This window comes from Neolamprologus brichardi, chromosome 1 (genome assembly GCF_056152115.1).
Source record: "Neolamprologus brichardi isolate AB-2024 chromosome 1, ASM5615211v1, whole genome shotgun sequence".
Lineage (NCBI taxonomy): Eukaryota > Metazoa > Chordata > Actinopteri > Cichliformes > Cichlidae > Neolamprologus > Neolamprologus brichardi.
In genome coordinates, this window is record NC_142104.1 from 10287225 (window position 1) to 10314084 (window position 26860).

Below are 26860 nucleotides of genomic sequence, written 5' to 3' on the forward strand. Positions count from 1 at the left end.
CAACAGTATCGGGTCATAGAGTCGTGTCCTTAACTTTACCAAGTATGGGGGGAAAGCCTTTTATTTGCAGGACTTTAAATTGCGTTAGCAACAATGGCATTCAACCATTTATCTTTTTTAAAATTATCCTTATGATTAATGTTTTAGGTAATTGTTAAGTAGATTGTTCAGCGCACAATGCGCTCAGTGCGCGCTGTGACGTAGAGAGGATTTTACTCTGAAGTATGCTTCACTTGTCGTCTCGTATTCCTCACTACACCAGATTCCACAGGCATTTTCCTTAATGGTTTACTAATAATAGTAACTCGGATTCAGTAGGTCTGTTTCCTACAGGACGAATAACGTCGGTTTTTCATCTTCGCAGTTCTAAGAAGTTTCCCGCTGTGCGTAACTGAAACTTTACGCACAAACACTAAATCTCTCTAAACTCTGTTTTTCTTTTCCCTTCTTTTCAGCCCATGTACACGGGAGTATCACCTGTAGTGTCGGCGGAGAACACTTGCGTATCCGCTTTTTGCCGGCGGGATAGCGGTCCTTATTCAAGCGCACCGACCCAGACCATTAACTCCACCAGAACCCGCAGGGGGCCGTGAGAGCGCCGCGCCAGCGTGTGCTTCGTACTCACTGCAGAGAAGATGAATATCCAGGTTATGCCAGAGCACAAGCTCTCATCGGTTGCCCCAATGAAACAGTGCAATGTGGAGAAAAAAGAGGTAGAACTGATTCTAGTGAAGGATCAGAACGGCGTCCAGTACACAAATTCCTCGATCATTCCCACCAATGGTGGTCCACCCGGATCCTCCTCCGAGGACAACCGAGAAACTTGGGGCAAGAAAATAGACTTTCTCCTGTCGGTTATTGGCTTCGCGGTGGACCTGGCTAATGTCTGGAGATTTCCTTACTTGTGCTACAAAAATGGAGGGGGTGAGTATGTGGGCTCTGTTTCTAATACGAGTGAATATAAAGATGCTTATTTATTTTTTTAATAACCAGACTGATTCTGTCACTAAATAGTCGTAATGTAACGGCAAAGATAGCGTACAGCGAAAATGAACTACAAATTACCCTAGGTGCCCTTAGTAGATTTTCTTCTGTACTGGTGTTCCTTTATTGATGACGATGATGAGGATGATGATGAGACGTGTGTGTAAATCTGTTTTTTATTATTTATGTTTATTTCCTAAACAAATAAAGTAAATATCCTTTAATTAACTTAATGAGCTGATGATATGACATAAAATTAATGATTTGAAACTGTCAGATAAATAATGGAAAGGGACGAAAAATTAAAGTGGTTTGTGGCTCCTCATAAATTCTGAGGACAAGATAATCAACATAAAATATATATTTTTTCAAATATACTTAATAGCTTTAGCCAATGTATGTAAACTGGACTTTAATGGACTATGGAATGTTTACAAAACTACCAAACACTGCATTGATGCTATTCAGCGGTGAGAGAAAAAAAGTACAATGTGTGGTTAAATAAACAAAGGAATTTAAAACAAAGTGGTGTTTTACTTTCAACACAAATGACAACAGAGTGCTCACTAGAAGGTGCGCCCTGTCCTATGTTTGTCTGCATATGCATTCACATCAACATGTTGTGGTCTGTGTTCACAGTGGTCACCTCTACCGCCGACCTGTCAATCATATAGGCCCTCAGCAAAATGTATTCATTACTGTGAATAATGTGTCAGTTGTGATGGACAATGTCAAGAACAATTCAATTGTGAGAGGTTGTTTCCATTTTGGTGGGTGTGCTACTGAGGCACAGCATGAAAATAGCCATGAGCCATCCCACTTGTATGTTATAGTGTGCTGCTTTTACAAGTATGTTATGGTTTGGGGCCCCTACCACTTCCTTTCTCCTTTTCTTTTTGGATATTGTGTTTTGTTTGCCATTTATTTCACTATCAGGCACCCTTGTTAGTTTTTTTTGGAAAAATATTTAATTGATATTATTTCTCTCCTTCCAGGTGCCTTTTTGATTCCCTATATTCTTTTCCTGTTCATTGCCGGGATGCCATTGTTCTACATGGAGCTTGCCTTAGGCCAATATAACAGAGAAGGAGCAGCTACGGTTTGGAAAATATGCCCCGTCTTTAAAGGTGAACTGTGACACACCCAAACACAGAGACACTCTACAGTTACCTGCACAGCCATGTATGTCTATATACTTCACCTTTTACTGATCTCCTAATCTGTGTACCTGCTTTGGTCATGTTGTTTTTGCTTCTGTTCAGTGTCTTGCCCTTTAATTTTGTCCATCTGTTCTTGTCCTTTCGCCCTCAGAGGTGCATAGTGTCACTTTAAACTAGTGTCTGTCACATTGGCTCTTTCATCTCTCTGTATTTTCTTTAATCCCTCGCCTATTGTACTTCCAACCTTGCAGCCTTCTGCAAATGTCAACTTTCCAAGAGTGAAACAAAACCACACTAGGCCAATGTTAACAGTACGCTAAGGAAAATAGATTATTACAATTTAATCACTCATATTCGACAGAAGAACACTGAAACAACTCCAGTAAAACCCAGTCTATTTTAGATTTACAGAAAAGGACAGTGACCTCACTGGAGTTTGCAGCTAGCTTAAAACCTTTAATTTATTACCACCAAAATGACAAGTGCTTTTCATATTATGTAAACCAACTGCAGCCGTTCAGAATATTTAGATATTTTGTCAGAATAAGAGTGAATTGTTTTTCTCTCCTTGTATTTTTTTTCCAGTCTTGCCCTCCATATTTTCACTGGCACTGATTCCCTACTGTTATCTTTATGAGGATAACTGACTGCCAGTATGTGCCAAAATCTTCAGATGCTGATTTCAACAGTTCTTTGCAAAGCAAAATTCTGCAATGGTATTACAACACAGTTAAAAAAAAATCAGCAGGAGTGCAGAAAACACGCAGATAGTTACTACCTAAAAACAAAACAGATCTACAGCGTGCAATAGAATGCTACAGTAAAAAAATAGTCTGAATAGGTAGTGGCCACTGTTTGGCCACACATTTTCATAGATTATAGGCCTTGTACTAAAATTTGTATGCTCTCCCTTGCAATCTAACAGTGAAAGAACCACTGTTAGACTAAGTCCATCACTATTACCTGCATCAATAAATCATCTTCTCCATCTTCATAGCAACAGTTCAGTATAGCAACATGTTGCTACGCTGGCACATGTTATTATGTATCTTACTGTTCAGTGAGGTAGGTTGTTGCCTTCGTATAATGTTTATACAAGCTACTCAATGTTCGTATATTGTTGTAACTCTAGTGTCAGAAGCTTTAGAACTTTGTTTTACAATACTCATACTCATGACTTACACTTGTGCTCCTGGCAGACTTTAAATATTAGTAGACTAGTGTGCACCTGATGACTTAGACAATGAAATATGTAGGAGAATAAAACTAATTAACTGAGAAGAAACCTAATCTTTTTTTAATCACAATGACTTATGCAACCAATAACTGTTTAAACTTCATTTGACAAAATGTACAAAAAAAGTTAGTATAAAAACTTGAAAAGTTTAACAATAAAGGAGGTATCACGACGTGTATCTTAAAAAAATGCCAGAGAAGTCCCTCTGTCTCCACTGTTAAAACAGCACCAGTCACTGCTTTTGTTGGCTTTTGTGCTAAGGCGGATTTGTTTTTTTTTCCTGCGTAGAATGAGTGGGTGATGGGTTTATGGGCTTGTCTTTTTCATGTAAGGACATTACATTCCAGAGTAGGCAAAATAACCCACCCAGAATCCATGAAGTGGATATAGTGGATATATTTGTGTGTGTGTGGACAGTATTTCTGTTTTCAAAAAACTGGTAAATTTTCAGATATGTGTATTTACCATTTACTACAGTCCCAATGAGAAAATATAGGTGCAGGTCATGGCAATGGCGAAACGATAAAACAAAAACTTGTTCCCAGGGGTATGTCTGCAACCTCTAGTGCTTATTTGCCTGTGTTACCCATTGTTTGTTGATTATATCGCTTTCTCTTGAGTAATGGGTGATCTCCACCTCATTTTCCATAGTTTATTTATTATACTACCAGCTATATACACTTATTTTTACAAATTATCTTGAAAAAAACCACATTGGAGTGTTTTTTTTAAAAAGAACTTGACAACTGCATGAATTCCATATTGTGAGAGTAAGCCATAATTTCTTTCTCATTAATAACCCGATGTTCCTTAGGTGTGGGCTACACTGTGATTCTCATAGCCCTGTATGTTGGCTTCTACTACAATGTCATCATTGCTTGGTCACTCCACTACCTGTTCTCCTCCATGACTACTGAGCTGCCATGGCTCAAATGTGGGAACAGCTGGAATAGTGTGAACTGCACTGAATTCAATGGATCTCTTCCTGATAATAGCACATCATACGCCAAGAACAAGAATACACCGGCAGCAGAATACTATGAGTAAGTGATTTCTGAAATTAATTTGTCAGACAATAAACTATTTAGAGTACTGGATTTTAACAAAAATGAAAATGGGCAGACTTTTTAAATTCAAAGCAAAGGAACATCCTAGCATCTAGCTTTTTTGATGAGTGACAAAATCATTACATTAAAAACCAGAAGCATGTCTACATCTGTTTTTTAGTAAAACTCTTATGAAAATCTGAAGGCTAAATGTATATTGAGTATATAGTGTAAATTAAATAGTAAATCAGTAAATAGTAAACGTGAAGAATGTCGTGATCTTCATCACAGTATTGTATATAAATGTTTGTTGTTTTTTTAATGATGACAGTGCTTTGGCCTGCTTAAACAGGAGCTTACTGCCTTCATAAGACAGTGTTTAAATGTTTTGTTCATTCAAAACTCAAGTATTTGTTTTTTTTTTTGTATTGTTGCTATATTAGATGCAATTAGCCTGAGTCAGAAAACTGAATACAGTTTAATAATTTACATTTTAACTATGACATACTGAAGTGAAGCATTCTAGTTTTGAAGTTGTTCTCACAATAACATTAGAATAACATATACACCTGGCTATAATAACCCAAGTTATACTTATAGATGGAAACTACCAGTTATGGAAACAGAAGTAGAAGACTTCAAAATTGTCCAGCTATAAAATTCAAATTCAAATTCAAATTCAAATTTTTTATTTGTCACATACACAGTCATACACAGTATGATATGTAGTGAAATGCTTGGACAACTGCTCGTGACCTAAAGAAAAAGAAAAGGCTATGAATAAGATAGGAAATAAATAAATATGAAAATAAAAAAGGGTAAATTTAACCAGGAAGGAATAAAATAAAATATAAAAAAATTAAGTTAAGAATGAGATAACTGTACAACACAAAAAGAATGAAGGGTAAATTTAACTGGGAAAGAATAAGATAAAATATATAAATTAAAGTTGAAAATAAGATAACTGTACAACAAAATACAAAGTATAGACATTTATAAGAATGTAAGAGAAATATAAATATATATACACACAATAACAGCAGCTGCAATCCACATTATACAGTGTCTTGTGCAGTGCAAATATGCTTAAAGTGATGAAGTGTAAACAAATGTCCAGAATGTCCAGTGTGTGTGTAAGAACTATATGTGTGGGTCAGTACTGTGTGGTGGTGTGATTGAGAGACCGTATCGCCTGCGGGAAGAAGCTCCTCCTCAGTCTCTCTGTGTTGGTCTTCAGGGAGCGGAATCTCTTTCCTGACCTCAACAGAGAGAACAGTCCGTTGTTGGGATGGCTGAGGTCCTTCACGATCTTCCTGGCCTTAAAAAGGCTTAAACATAAAAAGTTGAAATGCACTCTTTGAAGTGAATGAAAACACTCCATCTGTTTATACTTCAAAGACAGCCAGTTCTTCCCCAGCTTCTGTGAAGACTAACTGTGCAGTCCAGAGGAAGTCTGTGAAATGATTTGGACAATACAAGGACACATGCTAAGCATGACGCACAGAATACATTGACCGTGCACCACAGCCAATGAGCTTTTCTAGAGTTTTCACTCCCATTCGGCTGAGCATGTATGTTTATTTAATCAGTATCTATAGTTATCTTTCAAACTTCAGGAACCCTTAAACTTGATTTGTTTTAGGTATCAAATGCTTTTTATTTAACACGAAGAGGTCAGTATTCACATGCAGGCTCTAACCTTTTGGATTACGTCAGATCCTCAAAGAAGTGATGCAATATTACTTAAAGCATAGACAGGATCCATAAAACCACATCTCAGAATATATATTCCTCATGGATTATTGAACTTCATTCACAGACAACAATGGGGTACTTTAAGACAGATCTCGCACTGCAGGGGACAATAAATCCTCCTGCTTACAGCTAGCTTTGAACACAGGAGCAATGCCAAAGCACAGCATGAGGAAGGCCAACTGAGTCAACAGTGCTCTTGCTTCACCTTGCTTCACCTTGCTTCACCTATATTTTTCCACTTCTTTTATATCAAGTCAGTTGAGAGGAAGAGCTTTTACATTACATATACAGCAAACATACACTATGGCTCAATGTGACCTGGCCTTATATACAGTGGGGCAAAAAAGTATTTAGTCAGCCACCGATTGTGCAAGTTCCCCCACTTAAAATGATGACAGAGGTCAGTAATTTGCACCAGAGGTACACTTCAACTGTGAGAGACAGAATGTGAAAAAAAAAATCCATGAATTCACATGGTAGGATTTGTAAAGAATTTATTCGTAAATCAGGGTGGAAAATAAGTATTTGGTCAATAACAAAAATACAACTCAATACTTTGTAACATAACCTTTGTTGGCAATAACAGAGGTCAAACGTTTACTATAGGTCTTTACCAGGTTTGCACACACAGTAGCTGGTATTTTGGCCCATTCCTCCATGCAGATCTTCTCAAGAGCAGTGATGTTTTGGGGCTGTCGCCGAGCAACACGGACTTTCAACTCCCGCCACAGATTTTCTATGGGGTTGAGGTCTGGAGACTGGCTAGGCCACTCCAGGACTTTCAAATGCTTCTTACGGAGCCACTCCTTTGTTGCCCGGGCGGTGTGTTTTGGATCATTGTCATGTTGGAAGACCCAGCCTCGTTTCATCTTCAAAGTTCTCACTGATGGAAGGAGGTTTTGGCTCAAAATCTCACGATACTTGGCCCCATTCATTCTGTCCTTAACACGGATCAGTCGTCCTGTCCCCTTGGCAGAAAAACAGCCCCATAGCATGATGTTTCCACCCCCATGCTTCACAGTAGGTATGGTGTTCTTGGGATGCAACTCAGTATTCTTCTTCCTCCAAACACGACGAGTTGAGTTTATACCAAAAAGTTCTACTTTGGTTTCATCTGACCACATGACATTCTCCCAATCCTCTGCTGTATCATCCATGTGCTCTCTGGCAAACTTCAGACGGGCCTGGACATGCACTGGCTTCAGCAGCGGAACACGTCTGGCACTGCGGGATTTGATTTCCTGCCGTCGTAGTGTGTTACTGATGGTGACCTTTGTTACTTTGGTCCCAGCTCTCTGCAGGTCATTCACCAGGTCCCCCCGTGTGGTTCTGGGATCTTTGCTCACCGTTCTCATGATCATTTTGACCCCACGGGATGAGATCTTGCGTGGAGCCCCAGATCGAGGGAGATTATCAGTGGTCTTGTATGTCTTCCATTTTCTGATGATTGCTCCCACAGTTGATTTTTTCACACCAAGCTGCTTGCCTATTGTAGATTCACTCTTCCCAGTCTGGTGCAGGTCTACAATTCTTTTCCTGGTGTCCTTCGAAAGCTCTTTGGTCTTGGCCATGGCGGAGTTTGGAGTCTGACTGGTTGAGGCTGTGAACAGGTATCTTTTATACAGATGATGAGGTCAAACAGGTGCCATTCATACAGGTAACGAGTGGGGGACAGAAAAGCTTCTTACAGAAGACGTTACAGGTCTGTGAGAGCCAGGGATTTTCCTTGTTTGAGGTGACCAAATACTTATTTTCCACCCTGATTTACGACTAAATTCTTTACAAATCCTACCATGTGAATTCATGGATTTTTTTTTCACATTCTGTCTCTCACAGTTGACGTGTACCTCTGGTGCAAATTACTGACCTCTGTCATCATTTTAAGTGGGGGAACTTGCACAATCGGTGGCTGACTAAATACTTTTTTGCCCCACTGTAGGTGATATCAAAGTAAATTTTAAATCATGTAAAAGGGTTTAGCTTGGAAGACGACAGCTGCAGGAGTCACGTAAGGACAGCAAAAAACAGGATCTCTGCCAAAAAATCTGACCTGGGAAAAAGAGATTTGCTGGGCATTCCTCTGTGATTAATATGATAACTTTTACAGTATCAGATCAAAGAAACCTCCCAAACGTTAAATACCCAGATCATTTCAATTACCATAAAACATAGTATCTTTGCTGTTTCATTGCTTAAAGCCATACATGTCAAAAAACCACCGGCTTTCACTTAATATTTAGTCTACTAGTTTTCACTTTTGTTTTTTTGTCTTAGATTTGTTGTTCCCAGGCCTAGTACAAATGCTTTGGGCACACACTAGGCTCCATCTTTAAGTCTCCCTGATGACAAGTGTAATCAGACATGATTAGACATGATTCATTAGATCAGATTAAAGACAGATTCTGTAAAAAAACATGTTCCATGTTTTACTCCTGTCAGAGTATATTATTAACATAAATGATGAGCTTATCAACCAAAGTTACAACTAGAAATATATTTTTTAAGTCAGCAACGCTAACTCCTTTCATTATCGTACACAAAATCTATTCTCTACAGATCTAGCCTGAAAGCAATCACATCTGATGTTATGTCAAGGATAACTAGACTTGATAAATAGTTCTCATTTGAACTAAAATATCGAATTTCACAGACACTTGAAGAAACTGCCTTTGCTTCTGCCGCACGCATGAATTTAACATTTGTTGAAATAATTGTTCCAAAATAGCAAGGATAGAATCACATGTAATTTATTAAATAAAGCAGATTAAAATTACATAGAGGTGTAACTCGACACTCAGGACTTTGGTCTTTAGTTTTACGTGTGCTTTTTCAAATTTTTTAAGCAACTTGAAAACCAGGCTGAATGTAAATTAGTGTGCCAGCTTCAAATACACAGAGATGAGTAATGGTAGCAGTGAGTGTTGGGATAGCAGAACAACTGGCTTAGTGAGTGACGATTAGACTAAATGTGTTTAGAGTAACTCGGCCAAAGGGACCTGGATTTATGTTATAGTGCGCATGTACTGGCAGTGCTTTATCAATGCTATCAGATGAGCAAGGAGGCTCTGGGGCATTACAGCATAACACTAAGACGAGGCCTACAGGCCAGCGCAGAGACTCTCAGCTCCTCTCCTCAAATAAACTGATGTCTTCACACGAGCATCTTCTTCCCCAAAGACCGTATAGCTTTGAATACATTATCTGAAAAAGATAAGCAAATGTTTGTCTCTGAACAGTGTTCAGTTTGCATGTCCTTGAGGATACTTGTGTCGGGCTGTTGTGTAAGCAACGTGAATATCAGATCCAAATCCAGTTCCACTGCTTATCAGCCCATAACAATTAAATTTTATCTTTCTTGAGGAAAGTCTTAGGGCAAATGTGAAAGGAACAAAAGGGCTTTTAAATGTTTAACTGCACGATATTGATATCCAATTAAAATCAAACCAACTCCCAGTACTTATCAGCTCTGGAGCAACATCTAACAATTTATAATATCATGACCTGGCTTGTTTTTGGGTTGTTGCCCATCACAAGCGCTCATTGGGGCAGGTTGATCTCTTGGGGTCCATGGATGCAGAATCTTAAACTGATGCTTTGGAAAGCATTTTTCATGCATTCCAACAACCGCCTGCTTTCCCATATGGAAAAGATATATATAAATCGTATAAAGTTTGTATCTGTCTTGTGTGAAACTTGTATGAAAAGCATACAAGAGTGAAAACAGATATAAGATCCCTTGAAAAATTATATAATGAAACTTGTATGTTTTGGATACTTACTAAAACAATATATGAAAGTAATGAGAAAGTGGCCACTTTCATGAGTAAATCATGTAAGCCTTATATGATTTACTCATGAAAGTGGCCACTTTCATGAGTTAAGTCATATAAGTTTTTACTATTTCTTTTCCATATGGGTTCACAGTGCTTTTGAGTAGATCTAAAGATTTTTAAATTATTATTATTATTACTATTATTGTAAATAAATTCCAGATTTTGCAACCACACCTAAAAACAACAAAACCAGCATTGCATTTATCTGTTGTCTTGATCTAAAGAGAAAATCATACTATTTTCTATACTCTTCAGCCAAACTGTAGATATGTCTTAGTAATAGTAATAAATAACTGTATAAAAACAGATATTCATTATGTCTGTGTTGGTTCTCATTCATTCAGGTCATGGTAGTCTAAGGAGCTTGGAAGAAAGCGACTGGACTAAAGATCTTTAAAAAATTCACTCACTTTCTTTCCAAGCTCCGTAGAAGACACTCATAATCAATCCAACATTATGTGGCACTTTGAAACTTTTAAAAGTAAAGATTTCTATTTGGTTAACAATAAAAGAAAGATCTCATGAGTTTATCCATCTATGACCAGTATGACCAGTGTGTAGTCTTATAATCTTTGCCCAAAATTAATTTGAGTATCAAGAAAAGTCACTGTAAAGATTCAGAAGAAAATGCACTCATGAGACATTGTTATCTCATTTAACTCCTCTATAACTTAAATTTGCCAATTTTTATTGCTTCTAAATGTGTTATGAAAGAAAAGTGATTTTTCTGATGTGCTGGAAGACATACTAATATTTTAGGATGACATATTAAGTAACCTGAAAGATGAACTTTTCACCATACAATATGCGAACAGGTTTTTCTAAGCATTTGACGCTGTGAACTTCCTTCCCATTACTCTAGAGCAAACATTCAAAGAATGGCCAAGCAGATGAAAACAATATTTACTGTAGATAGGGAAGGAAGAGATACCATTTGTCTTTCTTTGTTTCATTATGACATAACACTGCACTTGAATCTTTGAACCAATACCTTGAATCTTACAGTAGCATTTGGCTTGAGGAATAGCCTTATAAAAGTAGAACAATGCCATAGGTCTTTATCGACAGTTTCAAAGCATTTGTGTGCAGTTGGGTGACAAAGGAAAGCAGTTAAATTACTTCAAAAGCCTGGAAACTAGATGCTTTTTCATCCAATTTCAAACAACTTTCATCCCTTAAATTTACTGTTAGAGCCGGGCGGGCCGAAGTGTTTGAGGTGTGGACCCAAAAGCAGACACTGGAGAGAAAAACTAAGTATAACAAAAAGCAAGCCGTTTTTATCAAAACAAAAAACAAGGCAAAGAGAGCTTAGAAAAAATTAAACTAAAGCCTAAACTGGGATAAACTAGGTTTAACAATAAAAACTATGACAAGAAAACATTAACATTAAACTGAACAGAAGCATAAAATAATCCTGGGACCTGATGTGACAGGATCTAAGGCGAACAGACGAAACAACACTGAACAGAGGGAGACAGAGGACTTAAATACACAGAAGGGTACTGAGGGAAGTGGAAACACCTGGGGAAACGCAGCTGACACAAATGAATCTGAATCAAAAATACAAAATAAAGTCAAAATGCTGGGACACAGATCAAGTCCCCTTACATTTACAAGCCAACAATGTTAAGTGACAAACTAAGGAAACCATCAGCTACTAGTTGGAAATGTTGGGACACATTTGTCCCACAAGTTGTTTTTACCCAGGACACTTGTTAACTTACCATTTTTAAGACTACCTAAACTGTTGTAGAAAATGAATGAGCTTATTTATCAAAAAGCATGTCTGTTAAGATATAGCTTCAGTGTAAAATAAATACATAAATGAATTTAAGATGCCTTATCTGTGACAACCTATGCTAAATGATGATGATTTATGGCTTTGTTATTTACCAACAATGCTGTGTAATTCTTCAAAAATAGCTTGTGAAATACTAAAAATTGTTTGAATGCATGCATGAAAAGGGGGAAGAAAAACCCTCTTGGTGTCATGATATAGTGCTATTTATCATCTTTTGCAGACGGGGCGTGTTGAATCTTCATGAAAGTAGTGGTATCGAGGACCTGGGCTGGCCTCGCTGGCAGTTGGTTTTGTGCCTGGTCGTCGTAGTCTTCATCCTGTACTTCAGCCTGTGGAAAGGTGTCAAATCGTCCGGCAAGGTACAGCCACAAACAGTTTTCTTAGTTTTCTCTGAATCGTTTTATACCAAGTGTATCCAACCCAAGTGAGATGATTGTTCATATCCACAGTTCATTGTATTGCATGTTTTCATTGAGAAAACAGTTCACTGAAAAAAAGGAAAATATGATTTCCTTTTCGTTTTCTGTTTGTTCCCTACTCAGGTGGTGTACATTACAGCTACAATGCCCTATGTGGTCCTTTTTGTGCTGCTGATCCGAGGCATAACTTTAGATGGGTCTATGGATGGCATCAAAGCTTACCTCTCTATTGACTTCAAGCGACTAAAAACTTTAGAGGTCAGAGACAGACTATGAAATTCCCTGTTTCAGTGCTATGCAGATTTACACTTTTGTGCTTTTTTCAGATGCTGAGTTGTTATTGAGTTGTTGTTAGGAGTTAGGCCATGAAACTCTCAGGTGTATTACTTAACCTGCTGCTGCAAAAAAACAATCATGTCAGTGTCTAAGTCGATTTACACAGCCCCCTTTCTGAGTTACTGTTATGTAGTGGGTGGAGTATCTCATGCTTAGGGTTAAATGCTAAATTTCATTAGTGCCTCCCAGACTGAATGAATGTACAGTATATGAATGAATGTGCTCTATACACACAATCTTGAAACACAATCTTCCACTGTCTGAGCTCATGTATGTGTGTAAGGGTTGATATTCATGTTTTGCAAAACATTTGCACAACATCCATAAATAATATACCTGACATGTTTTGTAAAATAGAGCCTGGTGTTCCTGGCTGATTAAAAAAAGGTGCAGGTAGACAATGATTTGTTTTCTCAAAGATGATATTCAGGGAAGTAATGAAAGTTAGTGTATTCACGTCCGCCTATGGCTGTGTGGCATTTTAGGTGGGAACCCTGTCTTTAGGAATTGATACATTTTCTTGTTACTTTTGGCATAGGTGTGGACTGATGCCGCAACACAGATATTCTACTCGCTGGGTGCAGGATTTGGTGTGCTCATTGCATTTTCTAGTTACAACAAATTTGACAACAACTGTTACAGGTAAGGGTTTGCATTGTATTTGTGATAATCTGAAATAAGCCCACTGCAAAATTTATCCTGCTGCTTTTAAGCTACCCTGTTTTTTTCAGCTTTTAATTGGATTATGCTGCAGAGGTGATCTTAATCGGTCTAACTTGCCCCAATGAACAGGTGTTAGCAGAGCAGATAAAGTACAGGCCAGGAAGAGCTGCCAAATAATAGCCAAAGGCTGTATGTTCACTGGTCTGTTTAAATACTGCTTTTCCTCAGGAAACGTAGGAAATGTGTTTGGAGACTTGACAAGTCTTTTCCACATAATTAGGTTGCAGTTGTCCTCTTACAGGGAAATGTTGTTGGCAAAACACTTTGAGTTTGACCTATGGTATCACAGTTGTATATATATATATATCATGTATATATATATATATATATATATATACATATATATACATGATATATATGAGACAACCTAAGATGTGAGTGTGTGTGCGTGTGTGTGTAGTGAGAAAGAGAGAAAGTTGTCTGCTTTGTGCAACAGGCAGACAACTCTTGCTTAAAAATAGCTTAAATAAGTGAATATGATTATTAACTGCTTATATTGTCAAATAAGTAGATAATAAATAATAGTCATAACAGAGGCCTCCAAGCTAAATCTTAACTACACTCTGATATATGCATTATGGACCCTGCTCTCCTGTCCTCTCTCATTTATTCATGTTTGCTAAACCCCAAACTAGGCCTCTTTTGCCTTCCTCCTCTCATGTCCCATTTAGAAATGTGAGTGGACTGCTGGCAGGTGGAATTTGCATTATGTCCTTAGTGGCAAATGAGCAGATTTGAACTATTTGAAAGGCAGCAGCCTGGAAGAACAAGCAATGTTGGAAAGAGTTTTGTTTGAATACCAACAGAGACAGAACACCAGCTAAATAGTGAAAATAATGTTAATTAAATAATGAAATAAAAGTCCTGCTAACTAAAACTTAGCCTAATAATTTTCAATAAACAAATGGAAAAGGAAGTTATTATGACAAAGAAAAACAGCTTAAAATAACAGGAAATCTAATATCAAAACACACCAGATTCCAGTTAAAATCTAATCATGTTTGTGTAATCATTAAACTATTAATAAACTATGTGTCTAAAATTACTGTGTTAATTCGTCTTATTAAATGAAAATTGCAGGGGATCACATGCAAAGACCTGTTTAACGAAACATATGTAAATGATTTCCCCGGGATTGTGATAAGAGAGGACCCAAATGCGGGCACTGACTTTGATGAGATGAGTGAGCTTTTATTTATAAGTAGAGATACTACAGACAAAAGTGGAGGTGTCGAGGACAGGAACTAAGAAATAACCTAAACTGGAAAAACCTAACAAATGAAACTGAAGCCAAAACTCACAGGATGACATGCAGAGGAACACAGGGAGACTCAGGGAGACAACACAGACAAACCAGCAACAAGCACGAGAAAACACAGGGCTTATATACTCACAGGAGATAACAGGCAATGGGAGACAGGAGGGGAACAAAGCTTGGAGAAATCAGTGCTGACAAGACAAGGAAGCAAAGCAGAATACACTAACATGAGACAGACCTTCAAATTAAAACAGGAAGCACACAGAGACAGCCTGGAGGGAGAAAGAGAACATGAAGAAGCACATGACAGGATGAGGAAACAGAACACAAGGAGTGGGAACACGGCACCAGAACTAACATCACAATGTAAACACAGATACACAGAGGGGGACACAGAGGACAAGTACATGAGGGGAACCTACTGAATACACAGGGAACTAAACAGAGAATACAGCAAAGGTGTGCTCGAGGGCCGGTGTCCTGCTAGTTTTAGACGTGTCCTTGATCCAACACAGCTGATTTAAATGGCTAAATTACCTCCTCAACATGTCTTTAAGTTCTCCAGAGGCTTGGTAATAAACTAATAATTTGATTTAGGTATGGTAAATGGTAAATGCATAGCGGTTTTCTAGTCCCTAAGGACCCCAAAGCGCTTTACACAATCAGCCACCCACCCATTCACACACTGGTGATGGCAAGCTACATTGTAGCCACAGCTGCCCTGGGGCGCACTGACAAAGGCGAGGCTGCCGAACACTGGCGCCACCGGGCCCTCTGACCACCACCAGTAGGCAACAGGTGAAGTGTCTTGCCCAAGGACACAACAACCGAGACTGTCCGAGTCGGGGCTCAAACCGGCAACCTTCCGACTACAAGACGAACTCTTGAGCCACAATCGCCCAATGTTCACCCAGGGTGATATCTAATACCTGCAACCTAAACTAGAACACTGGACACTATGGAATAAACTAAGATTAACAAAAATAACCTTAAACATTAATCATAATGCAATATTACAAAGACATAAACAACTCAAAACGCTGGGTTGAGAGACCCAGGATCCTGACATTAAATACATTTACAGAGGTAAAGTGAATGAATAATTGAATAAAAATACATTTTTCACAGCCTATAAACTAAAAATAAATGTCGAAAGGGGTGGTGTTAGGGGGTAGAAATTTTTTTGTTGTTGAGATGATTCACTCACTAAACCAATAAAGATGTCAAGGTCAAGTTGGATTTGTTCTTTTGGTCTAACAGCAGCAAGTTAGTGACCAAGCACCATAATCGCCTTTCCATCCACCTACTAGAAGCAAGGGACAAAAGTTTCTCATTATGTATTATATGTGAATCAATCCATGAAACATTTGAAAGATAACAAGTAACATTCGGCTTCATTTTAGATTTGTCTTCTTGACCCAGTACAAACTTTGATGCAGATTACCATAAAAGAGAAGCACTTATATTAGCAGTGATTTAACAATGTTTGATGCCATAGAATGTGAACGAATGATACTAGCTCATTGGAACTATTGTGTACTATAAAGATCGAAAAGGTCGGATAGTTGGCACTTTTAAAAATAGAAGGTATACAGAAAAAAAGAAAACTGTTCCTTCTTAACTTTTTATTTTTGCATGTGCTTTTTTAATCTAGGGATGCTCTCTTGACCAGCACTGTGAACTGCGTTACCAGTTTCTTCTCAGGGTTTGCCATCTTCTCTGTGCTCGGATATATGGCTAAAAAACACGGGGTGAAAGTAGAAAATGTGGCAACAGAGGGTAAGTTTTCACATAGCAGTAAAAGCATTAGTAAGACTGACATCACTCACTAACCTATGTTGCTGTAATGCATTTTATATGTGATTTTTAACTTTGGAACGAATGATACAGTATTCGATCATCTGTACTTAATACTGAATACACATAGATACATACAGGAATGCTGAAATGTTCACTGTATATACAGGTGCAGGTCTGGTGTTTATAATCTACCCTGAAGCAATTTCAACACTTCCGGGCTCAACATTTTGGGCCATTGTGTTCTTCATCATGTTGCTGACTTTAGGCATTGACAGTGCAGTAAGTACTACGGACTATTACAGCAGCTCCTTAAACTAAACTCATATTCTTACAACTGAAAGTGGACCGCTTATTTATAAACAGTTATTTTCCAATTATCTCTATATTTTATATATAAATATATAATTACTCACACACAGTGTTGGGGAGTAACGGAATACATGTACCGCCGTTACGTATTTAAAATACAAAATATGAGTAACTATATTCCGTTACAGTTACCGTTTAAAAAGGTGGTATTCATAATACAGTTACTTTGCTGAAATAAAGGGATTACACGGCGGTCTTTTCCTGTTTCATATGTTAGACTATACCCTCTCTATTTTTGGTTTCAACGCCCAGACAAAACACGCATTAAGAGGCTCTAATGCCTGTCTCTCAATCTCGCGGTCTATGTCACCTCTACTTGCGGCCTGCATAATGACGTGAAGAAATATTATTAAAAATTATTGTTCAAAAAATTATTTAATATGAAGGCAATAGGCAGAGTGTTTACAGTCATAGCTCTAAAGAATGTAGCCTCATGGGCAGTGTAGTCCAGTTGTAAGTAAGCTATTAAGACTCAACTGTACACTGTGTTCGTGTTTTCTTCCGAAACAATAAGTTCCGTTGGAGCAGCCTTTCAACGCTTCTCTCCGTCTCTCGTTAGCAAAGTTGACCCAGACAACAAAGTAAAGCTAGTTTTCGGCTACGAGCCTGACACGAACCCGATGTATTAGCCAGAGATGCCTTTACTACGGTTCAGAGCCACGGACCTGTTTTATATACGTGCGGAATAGTTTTCTATAGATCGCTGCAAAAAGTGCAGCCTAATGTCCACCCTACTGTTACTCATTTTATATTAAGATTTAAAAATCTAGTTTATTGCTATGGCGAACAACCTTCAGTGATAGTAATAAATCACACAGCAATAGTACATTCATGTAGTTGTAAAAAGCTTGAAAATATATTAAGTAGTCCAAGGTATTTAGAATATGTTACTCTCATTGAGTAACGTAACGGATTACGTTACAAAATACATTTTGGGGCATGTATTCTGTAATCTGTAGTGGAATACATTTTAAAAGTAACCTTCCCAACACTGCTCACACATTATGCAAGTGGAAAATAAATATGTCAAGTTGTAAAAATATATAAAAGCCCAAAGACAAAAATAAGGCAGCAGTTGTGTGGTGAATGTTACATCTGAAATACATTATTATGTATGCACAACAAGAAATAATTTTATTAAGAGAGAAAAAAGTGTAAATGATAATATGCACTCCGAGAAAAATGTGTTACTGTGGTTCACAAATGATGCGACAAAAGTAGACACCTCCAAGCACGGTTGTAAATGCAGCAAAAAGAGACATTGAGGAGCAATAGAGCTCCACTCACACCATACTCAGAGGTCACATATGGTTCCTTTAGCACTATGTACACAAAAGTGTCCACAATGGTTTGACCTTAATGTGTACACAATTCTCTTTCAGTGTGACATGTCGTATGTTGCTTGGCAGTATTGTCGACTTGACAGTTAAGTTAACATTGTCAAGTTAAACTACAACAACAGGATAGATAAGATAGATAGATAAAAAATTAACTTATCGATCCAATCACTTATTGCGTAGAACAGATTGGGGTGTGTAATAAAAATATTAAACAGTATAACGGTATTTTTATTTATTTTATTAGACTCATTATTGGCACAAAACATGAAAAACGTTGGTACATTTAAACAAAAGGAAACTAGCATAGTGTATGTGTGGCTTCAGGTGTCATCAAATGATTAGCGAACAACATGCCAGTAAAAGAACAGAAACATAATAATAAAAATGAATGAATAAAATAAACAGATAATTGACTAACTAACATAACTACAAACATAAATATTAATATAAATATTGTTACACTATAACCAAATGAATTTTTGCATGAAAAAGCTCTTATATCATAAGTCATCTAGACTGTCAGTCATGCCAAATACCTCAAGTTTGTATTTTGGATATTATTAACATATTTAAAGATGATCTGCATCCCTGTATCCCACTCTAATCTTAGGACAGAGTAATAACTATTTCACAATTATTATTATTTCACAAAATATTGTACAGATTGAGGATTTCCAATTATTTTATAATATATCATATGCATCGCCATGCTTTTGTGTGATATGTAGATATTTCACTAAGGTTTTTTCTCCTCTGAAGCCACCTCTTGTAGCTAAAACACTGCCATAACAGTATTGACTGAAATTGCAAATTTGCAGTTATATAATTGCCATTGGAGTTCACTTACGGCTCAGATTCAGTTCTGAGTGTCTTGTGTGTCTTTGTGTGTCCCCTCCCAGATGGGTGGCATGGAGGCAGTCATCACAGGCCTGTCAGATGACTTTAAGATTCTCAAAAGAAACCGAAAGCTTTTCACCTTCGCTACAGCTTTTGGAACCTTCCTGTTTGCTCTGCTCTGCGTTACCAACGTCAGTATGACTGGATGTTTATCTGCTTATTTACTTATTCATGAATATCTAAATAGTAAATATGGTTTTAAATATTTTACTTTTGTAATATACTTTTGCTGTGTAAAACACAGCTTACATTTAAAATGCAAGGGACTCAGTCTCATGACTTGATGCCAGCTCTGATAACAAATCATAATTTAATTAAAGCCAATATTCAGTTTTCATTCACATGGTATCACCAGCAAGGTAAAATTCATGCTGACTGTGGAAATATAAACTTTGGAGACAGGATGAAATTGTGTTAGTGAATCACATGGTTTATTCCCTTAATCAGATCAGTAAAATTAATAGTAAAGTAAATGATGCCTTTCTTTTGGCGTATCCTTGAGAAAGGAAACAGACCAAATCAAAGATTTACTTACGTCAAATGTGCATGGCATATCATCCTTTGAGAGGCCAACTCCACAAACTCAATTTTAAATAATCTTTTAGAACAAAATTTGTATATGCCGTCTATTAGTTCATTTACGTTGAGAGAGACTTGTTGGTTGATTTAACCAGCTGCATTATCTTCAAAGTAAAACAGTTACATATGGCACACACACTAAATGATGGTTCTTTCCTGCTTTGTAGGGTGGAATGTATGTCCTGACCTTGTTAGATAGGCATGCAGCAGGGACTTCAATACTCTTTGGTGTGTTGATCGAGGCCATTGGAGTGTCGTGGTTTTATGGTAGGTATGCCCATGGCATTCTTTATTATTTAATATTCTGTTAAGTTATTTATCTGTATATCTGTATATGTATCTATATTATACAGATAGGTATCCAATTAAAGTGAGGGGATGAACATTTATCCCATTAAAATCCTGTTAGGATTTTACTGGTATGGAATTGGTCCACTTGTCTCTTTTGAGGGAACGATCTCTGCAAATCAGTGCAAAACTTAATTGTTCTCTCTCCTGTGAACCTGAATTGGATTAGCAGAAGAAAATTGATAGATAAGACAGAAATTTAAATGGTGGAAAAAAGCAGACAGTCTGTCATAGGTTAAGCAAGGGAAGACCAACAAGCAGAAAATTAAGTTTAGCCTTAGTGGAACACATATCCAGATTGCATTTGTTTGTATTTTGCACTATTGCAGCACAGGGATGAACAAGATAACATACTTAACTTAAAAGTGTCATTAAGAGAGATATACAGAGGCAGAGAGAGAGAGAGAAAAGTGAATAAACCAAGTCCAAGACAGAATACTTTTTGGCACATCACACCTATCTAATCTTTTAAGTCATCTGTAGACAAGCAAAACTGGATAGATATGGATAGATTAAAATAAGAAAAATCTCTTAGGAGGCAGAAAAAAAATGTTGATAACAACATGGTCATTTCTTTGGAATAATGATATGAATAAGATGCTTGATGGGCTATGTCAGGTTTAGATTATCTCAGGTCACTCATGAAAAATAATAGTGGACTATGAGGGTGTAAACCATGTTGCATTTTCTCCTTGTGTCCAGTGAGACTGCATGCTTGGCACAAAGAGCTGGCTGAAGCCTACACTGATTAGTAACCTTCACTGTTTAACTTTTTATGCTCGCCCCAGGTGTGGATCGCTTCAGTGAAGATATTGAGCGAATGATGGGCTTCAAGCCAGGACTCTACTGGAGGCTGTGCTGGAAATATGTCAGCCCTGCTTTTCTGTTGGTGAGAGCGGCAACAGCAAGAAAGATTGTAGTCCGATACTCTGGGACAGGCATAGTATCTGAGCTCAGACCAAAACACAAACTCAGCAAGGCCAGATAAAACTAAAATGTTTCAAGAATCAGCGACTGGATTTCTTGGAATTATTATTTACTTTATGTATTTATTTATTTAATTTATTTGAATATCTTGCATTCATTGAAAGCTGCATAGAGGTCCAGTTCAATTCAATTTAATTAAATTCAGTTTTATTTGTATAGATGGTCTGTATTTGTATAGCACTTTTACTAGTCCCTAAGGACCCCAAAGCGCCAGTCATCCACCCATTCACACACACATTCACACACTGGTGATGGCAAGCTACAGTGTAGCTACAGCCGCCCTGGGGCGCACTGACAGAGGCGAGGCTGCCTTATAGCACCAAAGCACAACAATAGCTGCCTCAAGGTGCTTTATATTGCTAGGTAAAGACCCTACAATAATCCAGCAGGTCCATTTCATTCCAGCATTAAGTTTCCTTCTCAGTGATACAGTACTGGTTAGCTCATGCAAGATGTAACATGAGAAATAATAAAAAAACAGAGAAAGAATAGAGAACTTAAAAAAAACAAACATTTACTACACCAGAGAGAGCACATATGCACATAAGCACAGAAGGAGGGTGGGATAAGGGAGAATTGTTTGAACCTTAGCGTGCCTTCTGGCGAGTTCCTCACTGGCAGGTGGATTTAGCAGTGCGCTGTTCCACGTGCAATAGAGGAAGCGCATTGCTCGAGTCACTGTTATGCAAAAGTGGGTGTAGACAGCCATGTGCTTCCTTTAATATATATGCGTGGTGGTTTGCAGAAATTAGTAAAATGACATATTGTAATGAATAATAACAAGTTACTATTGTTTATGTATACATTTTCGTATACAGGGAATTCCCCGGGTTACATGCTTTTGTACACCAACAGAATACATATCCTTCCTGAAAACTAAAAAGTTTAATTTGTTAGTAAGCTAGGAGATAAGAAATATGGCAGAGATATGGCGGTGAATTCAGTGTTTACTTTTTAAGTCAGTGAATACACTTAAGTGTCCATGTGTTTCTCTGTGTGAAGTAATAATTTGTTCTGGACTATAACTTAGATTTACAGGCAAAAATGTCTTACAAGGCAACAAACTCTTGTGGCCATTAGAAGCATTGCTGTTTTGTTTTTTTTTACAGCCAACTTCATTAAAGAATCTGAATGGATTCATTCATTCACAAGACTTAGGAAAATACTGTCTCACTGAATGCTGAAAGAATTTGGGATCAATCACATGCCTTCCTCTCATATATTAGTACACGAGAGATGGAGAACAGTTTATTGAAGCACAAACAGTTAAACAGATTAAATTAGTTTCACAAATATCATTTTTCAATCATGTTCTGCACATATTTTGCGGTGTGTGGTTTCATAGAAGTGTGTTGCTTGTTAGGGATAAGAATTGATAAGGAGTTAGTGATTCCAATTCTATTATCAATGTCTTATTGCTTTAATTCCTTACTGATTTTCTTTTTGTTTTTCACTGGGTTCTTATTGGCTCTGTTGGTGTCACCACCATCGCTAGGCAACATATCAAAGGCATTCCATTAATGCAAATTAATTGCCTATTGTGTGGGTGCATGTGCATGTGGGAGAACTTGTGTACTAACTTACAACTTGGGGTTGTATTAACAACTTGGGGTTGTTACTACAAAAAGTTATTTATTACACATATTACACAAATTACAAATTTGTGTAATATGTGTAATGGAGTATTTTGCATAATTAATTTGAGGAGAAAGTAATTCATTATATTACTTGTTACATTACTTTTGCATTTCTCTGTAAAATGACCTGAAACACATTGTCTTAAATTACAATTTAACAATGTAAATCTATGGGCTATAGTCCCATACACCAACACAAATCTCTATCCTAATGACACATACAGTATATGATCTTTATCGTAGTATTGAGATATGACCACAAACCCAACAACACAAAGCAAAGATGGACACAAAGAGACTTTAAAGTGATCGCTGCAGTGATTCTACTTTAGAAACATGGACAGGTATAAGTGGAGGCTGCAGCCTGATTGCTCATCTGTTTGCTACCTTTTGAAATTTTGGGTCTGCCTGCTGGGCTGCCAGCTTTGAGCACTCAGCTTTAACATCAGTCTGGGTTTTTGGCTAGCTTAGCATTAGCACAGTGTCTATGCAGATGTTTGCAAAAAGCTAGGGTTAACAACATAATGCAGTTGTTTCTGTCCTGGATGCAGTTTTCACTTTACCATCGTGCTCTCGTCCTTTTAAAAGTAATGGTCATATCCACACTCTACACTCCACAAGAAATGAAATCAGCTGATTGTAGCAGTGCAAGTGCTAAGTGGAAATGAAAAGGGGAATCAACAGGCAAGCACTTTAACAATTTTGAAGAACTGATCAGATCAATTCTCAATTCCCATCCCTATTGGTGGCTGAGCTTTTATTTCGCTCTTCTGTTTACATTACTGCCTTTTATTCTTTTCTCTTTTTTGCCTTTGTTGCCTGTTTTACAATTCTATGCATGTTTTATTTCAGACATTAAGACCATTATCACTCCAAATAGATCTTACCTTTATATTGTGTCTATTATTCTCTTTTTTGTCTCTTTTCTGTTCTTTTTTCAACAGTTTGTGGTAATAGCCAGTCTGACATCATCAGACCTGAGCTATGATAGCTACATCTTTCCTGAATGGGCCAACCAAATCGGCTGGGGTGTGGCATTGTCCTCCATGCTGATGGTTCCTTCTTATGCGATGTATAAGTTCTGCAGTCTATCAGGAACCTTCCGAGAGGTTTGTATCAAGATATGTTCAGCACACAACGTTTAAAAGTAACTGTATTCATTTCGTGACTCATCCAAGTGACTTCTTTAGTTTGTCTCTCCCACTGAAAACACAATTTCCAGATAAACAGGTTCAACTTTCTTGAATTTCCTTACCTGGATGATTAAGTGTGTATCAAGACATATATATATATATTGACTCAGGTTTTCAGCAGGCTGATCATTGAAAAGAAGCAAATATAAAAGACATTTTCACTGTAGGAAGCACTTAGAAACATTTTAAAACAAAAATCGAATTTATCTATATTCTTTGATGGATATTTTCTCATGGGTCTCATCTGTCACTGGAAAAAAAAAACATTCTTTCTGATCATTTGCTAGTCCAATATTTCACCATGGACCTCAATCTCGCACACAAAGCAAACATAATTTTTTGCTTAGATTAACCTGTTTTTGATTTGAAGGATCATCGCTCAGAATTATTATTATTTTTTTAGTGCATAGAGCAACTAGAAGTATAAATAAGTAGTTGGTTAAAGTGAAAAAAGTATCACTCTTCATACGTATACAATACACATAAAATAGAGCATCAAACACAGTGAAAATTAACCTTACATAACAGTAGCTAGATTCAGTCACTTCCATTGGTATACACTAATGCTGTGTGAATTTGCTTTTGTTAAACTCCTGAGACCTATATTTAACACTTAGCAGTTAACTACTGTTAACGCCACTCCATTGTAACAATTCCTTCATCCTTCTGGCATTTCCCTTTGATCCTCAGTGATAAATATTATTCTCAGGTTTCTCAGGGCATGAGCTGAAAACTATTATGATGCCTATTCATTTTTTTGGCTGAAGTTTCCTCATGACAAAGTATTTTGCATGTTTTTTTTAGAAGAAGTCATTCAAAAAAATCTATCTATCTATCTATCTATCTATCTATCTATCTATCTATCTATCTATCTATCTATCTATCTATCTATCTATCTATCTATCTATCTATCTGTGTGTGTGTGTACTTAATAGATGACATGCTTCTGTTAGAACTGATTTGTCGTAATTACTTGTTTTGCAGAGGATAGCTTACTGCATCACTCCAGAACATGAACATCACATGGTTGCTGAAGGCAAAGTCCGGCAGTTCAGAGTAAGGCTCACATTTTTTTGTTTAAATATGAACTGGCTAAATGGCTGTAATTAATTTGGATTTGAACACAGGTGTGTCTACTAACTATTGACTATTGACTATTGTCTCAAAGTGTGCATGAGAGGCAAACAAAATGTATGGTAGACTTACAAATGTAATGTAATGTCATTTTACTGAACAGAGAACAATATCAAAATATAATAAGGTACTTTTAGCATGTTGATAAAACAGACGCTTGTGAGTAAGCAATAAAGTATGGATGAGTATATCTATTGTGTTACAGCTCAGACACTGGTTGGCCATCTGATCACAAATACAGTACCCAGAATACTATCATCCATCCTCACATCTGGTGTCTGAAGTTCCTGTGTGCCACCTGTGGTCAGACAGACAAGAAGAACAGTAGGCTCCAACCTCTCTCAGCAGCCTCCCTCTTCTCTCTGCATTTACCACCCAAGGCCTTTGTTGTCAACAGTGGCTTCAAGCATTTTGATTCAAGAGCCTGCCTGCTAACATTTGGAAATCATTCTACAGCTTCCACTACCAAGGGAGGATCACACTGTGGGAAAAATTTACAGTTATTTGCTCATGATTTTTATACACCATTTTAATTAATTAATTATAACCGTAGTTTTCATTTTGTATACTTTGCAAAACAGAAGCAATCCCATTTCCCTGTACACTACTAAACAGGGGACTAAAAATGTTATAACTTTTAAACTTGTTTTAAAGATTCTTTATTATTGCGTTGTTATTGGAAGAAAGTCTTCATTCTTACCATTCTGTGTGCACAGTGACTTATCTATGTCAGTGCCTTATCAAGCAAGACACTCTATGTTTCTTACAGTTCACAGACAAAGAAATAAAATACACTGTGTCGACTCAGGAACCCACTAAAATCCAACCGCTTTGTGGATGGCAATCTCCTAGTCCTTTGACACAAATTTCAAAGAGCTGGGAGTCAACAGTGCATCAAGGTCAAGCTCCTTATCAAATGAAAAACCAAGAAGAAACAATCCTTTTGTGTCACACTGTGTTATAGTAAAGGGAATAATGCATGTATTACTCCAAAGCTTCAAAGAACTGGCAGGCTTCGTTCAGCTGTTACGCTTTGAGAAGAATAAGAAAAACTTATAATTAAATCTTAGCCTCAAAGAATGGCTAATTTATAACCTGGTTAGTCTCTGGCTGCTCACTTAAGGTGCAGGGGAAAAAAATCACCAAAACAAATGGCGTAACTGTTACAAACAGCTTTGTATTTGTGTTGTGTGACTTTTATCTTCCATTTTTTGTCTGTTTAGTGCTTCTAAAGAATCTCTGTGGCTTTTCCTTCAAGGAGACAATGAGAGAAAGGACAGTGAGAGCATGTGTGTGTGTGTGAGGGTGTGTGTGTGTGAGGGTGTGTGTGTGTGAGTTGTGTATTGGGATTATGTTGCAAACCACGCTATATGCTGTTAGCGCACATTACACAGAATACAACAATCAAATGCCTCGCTTTCTTGTGCTGTATATTAATGATCATGTTATTTGATTATAACACTTATATTTTCATTTGAAACACGACTTGTAGTGTTCTTGTTTTCATCATCATAGAAGTGCCAACAATTTGTATTAGTGATATTTTTTATCTTCTCCTGTTTTCTTTTTTGTTTTTGTTTTTTTTATTGGGATGAAGTTGAAGGAGTCTAACCTTGAATCATAACAGAAAAAGGAATAAAGCCACAAAGAAAAAAACAAATATATGTGGAATATATAAGAAGATATAGAAATATATGAATATATTCTTTTGTTATATCTAATATTGTATTTATCAACTTGTTTATAGCAAACCGTGAATGTAAAGTATTTTAAACGTAACTGTCCATAGTCATAATATAGTGTTTGATGTATAGCTAAGAAAAAAAATTATATTCCATGTAACCTTGGGCTACTTTGTCACATATGAATGTGAAAAAAAAAACCCACCTTGGCTTTACTGGACTACGTTTAGAGTAATGCTATGTACAACACCAATGTCCTATTGATCGTGAGTGACAAATGTCTATGAAGAATTCTGAAGTATCAACACAATGATAATAAAGAATTTCTTCTATACAGTTTAA

The 26860-nt window shown here is 37.1% G+C and overlaps 1 protein-coding gene across 2 annotated transcripts; it reads left to right on the forward strand.

The window, feature by feature from the left end:
• slc6a2 (solute carrier family 6 member 2) lies at positions 1-26860 on the forward strand. Of its 2 annotated transcripts, none has more exons than XM_087849934.1 (15): positions 1-42; positions 456-924; positions 1980-2111; positions 4196-4424; positions 12037-12175; positions 12359-12493; positions 13110-13213; positions 16207-16331; positions 16519-16631; positions 18961-19089; positions 19705-19804; positions 20674-20774; positions 23454-23618; positions 24687-24758; positions 25042-26860. In XM_087849934.1, the coding sequence occupies exons 2-15, from the start codon at positions 636-638 to the stop codon at positions 25063-25065; spliced, it is 1857 nt and encodes a 618-aa protein (XP_087706060.1). In that variant the 5' UTR covers positions 1-42; positions 456-635; the 3' UTR covers positions 25066-26860. The 2 variants fall into 2 exon arrangements, with proteins under 2 accessions (XP_087706060.1, XP_087706129.1); XM_087850003.1 differs by lacking the exon at positions 1-42 and adding an exon at positions 218-318.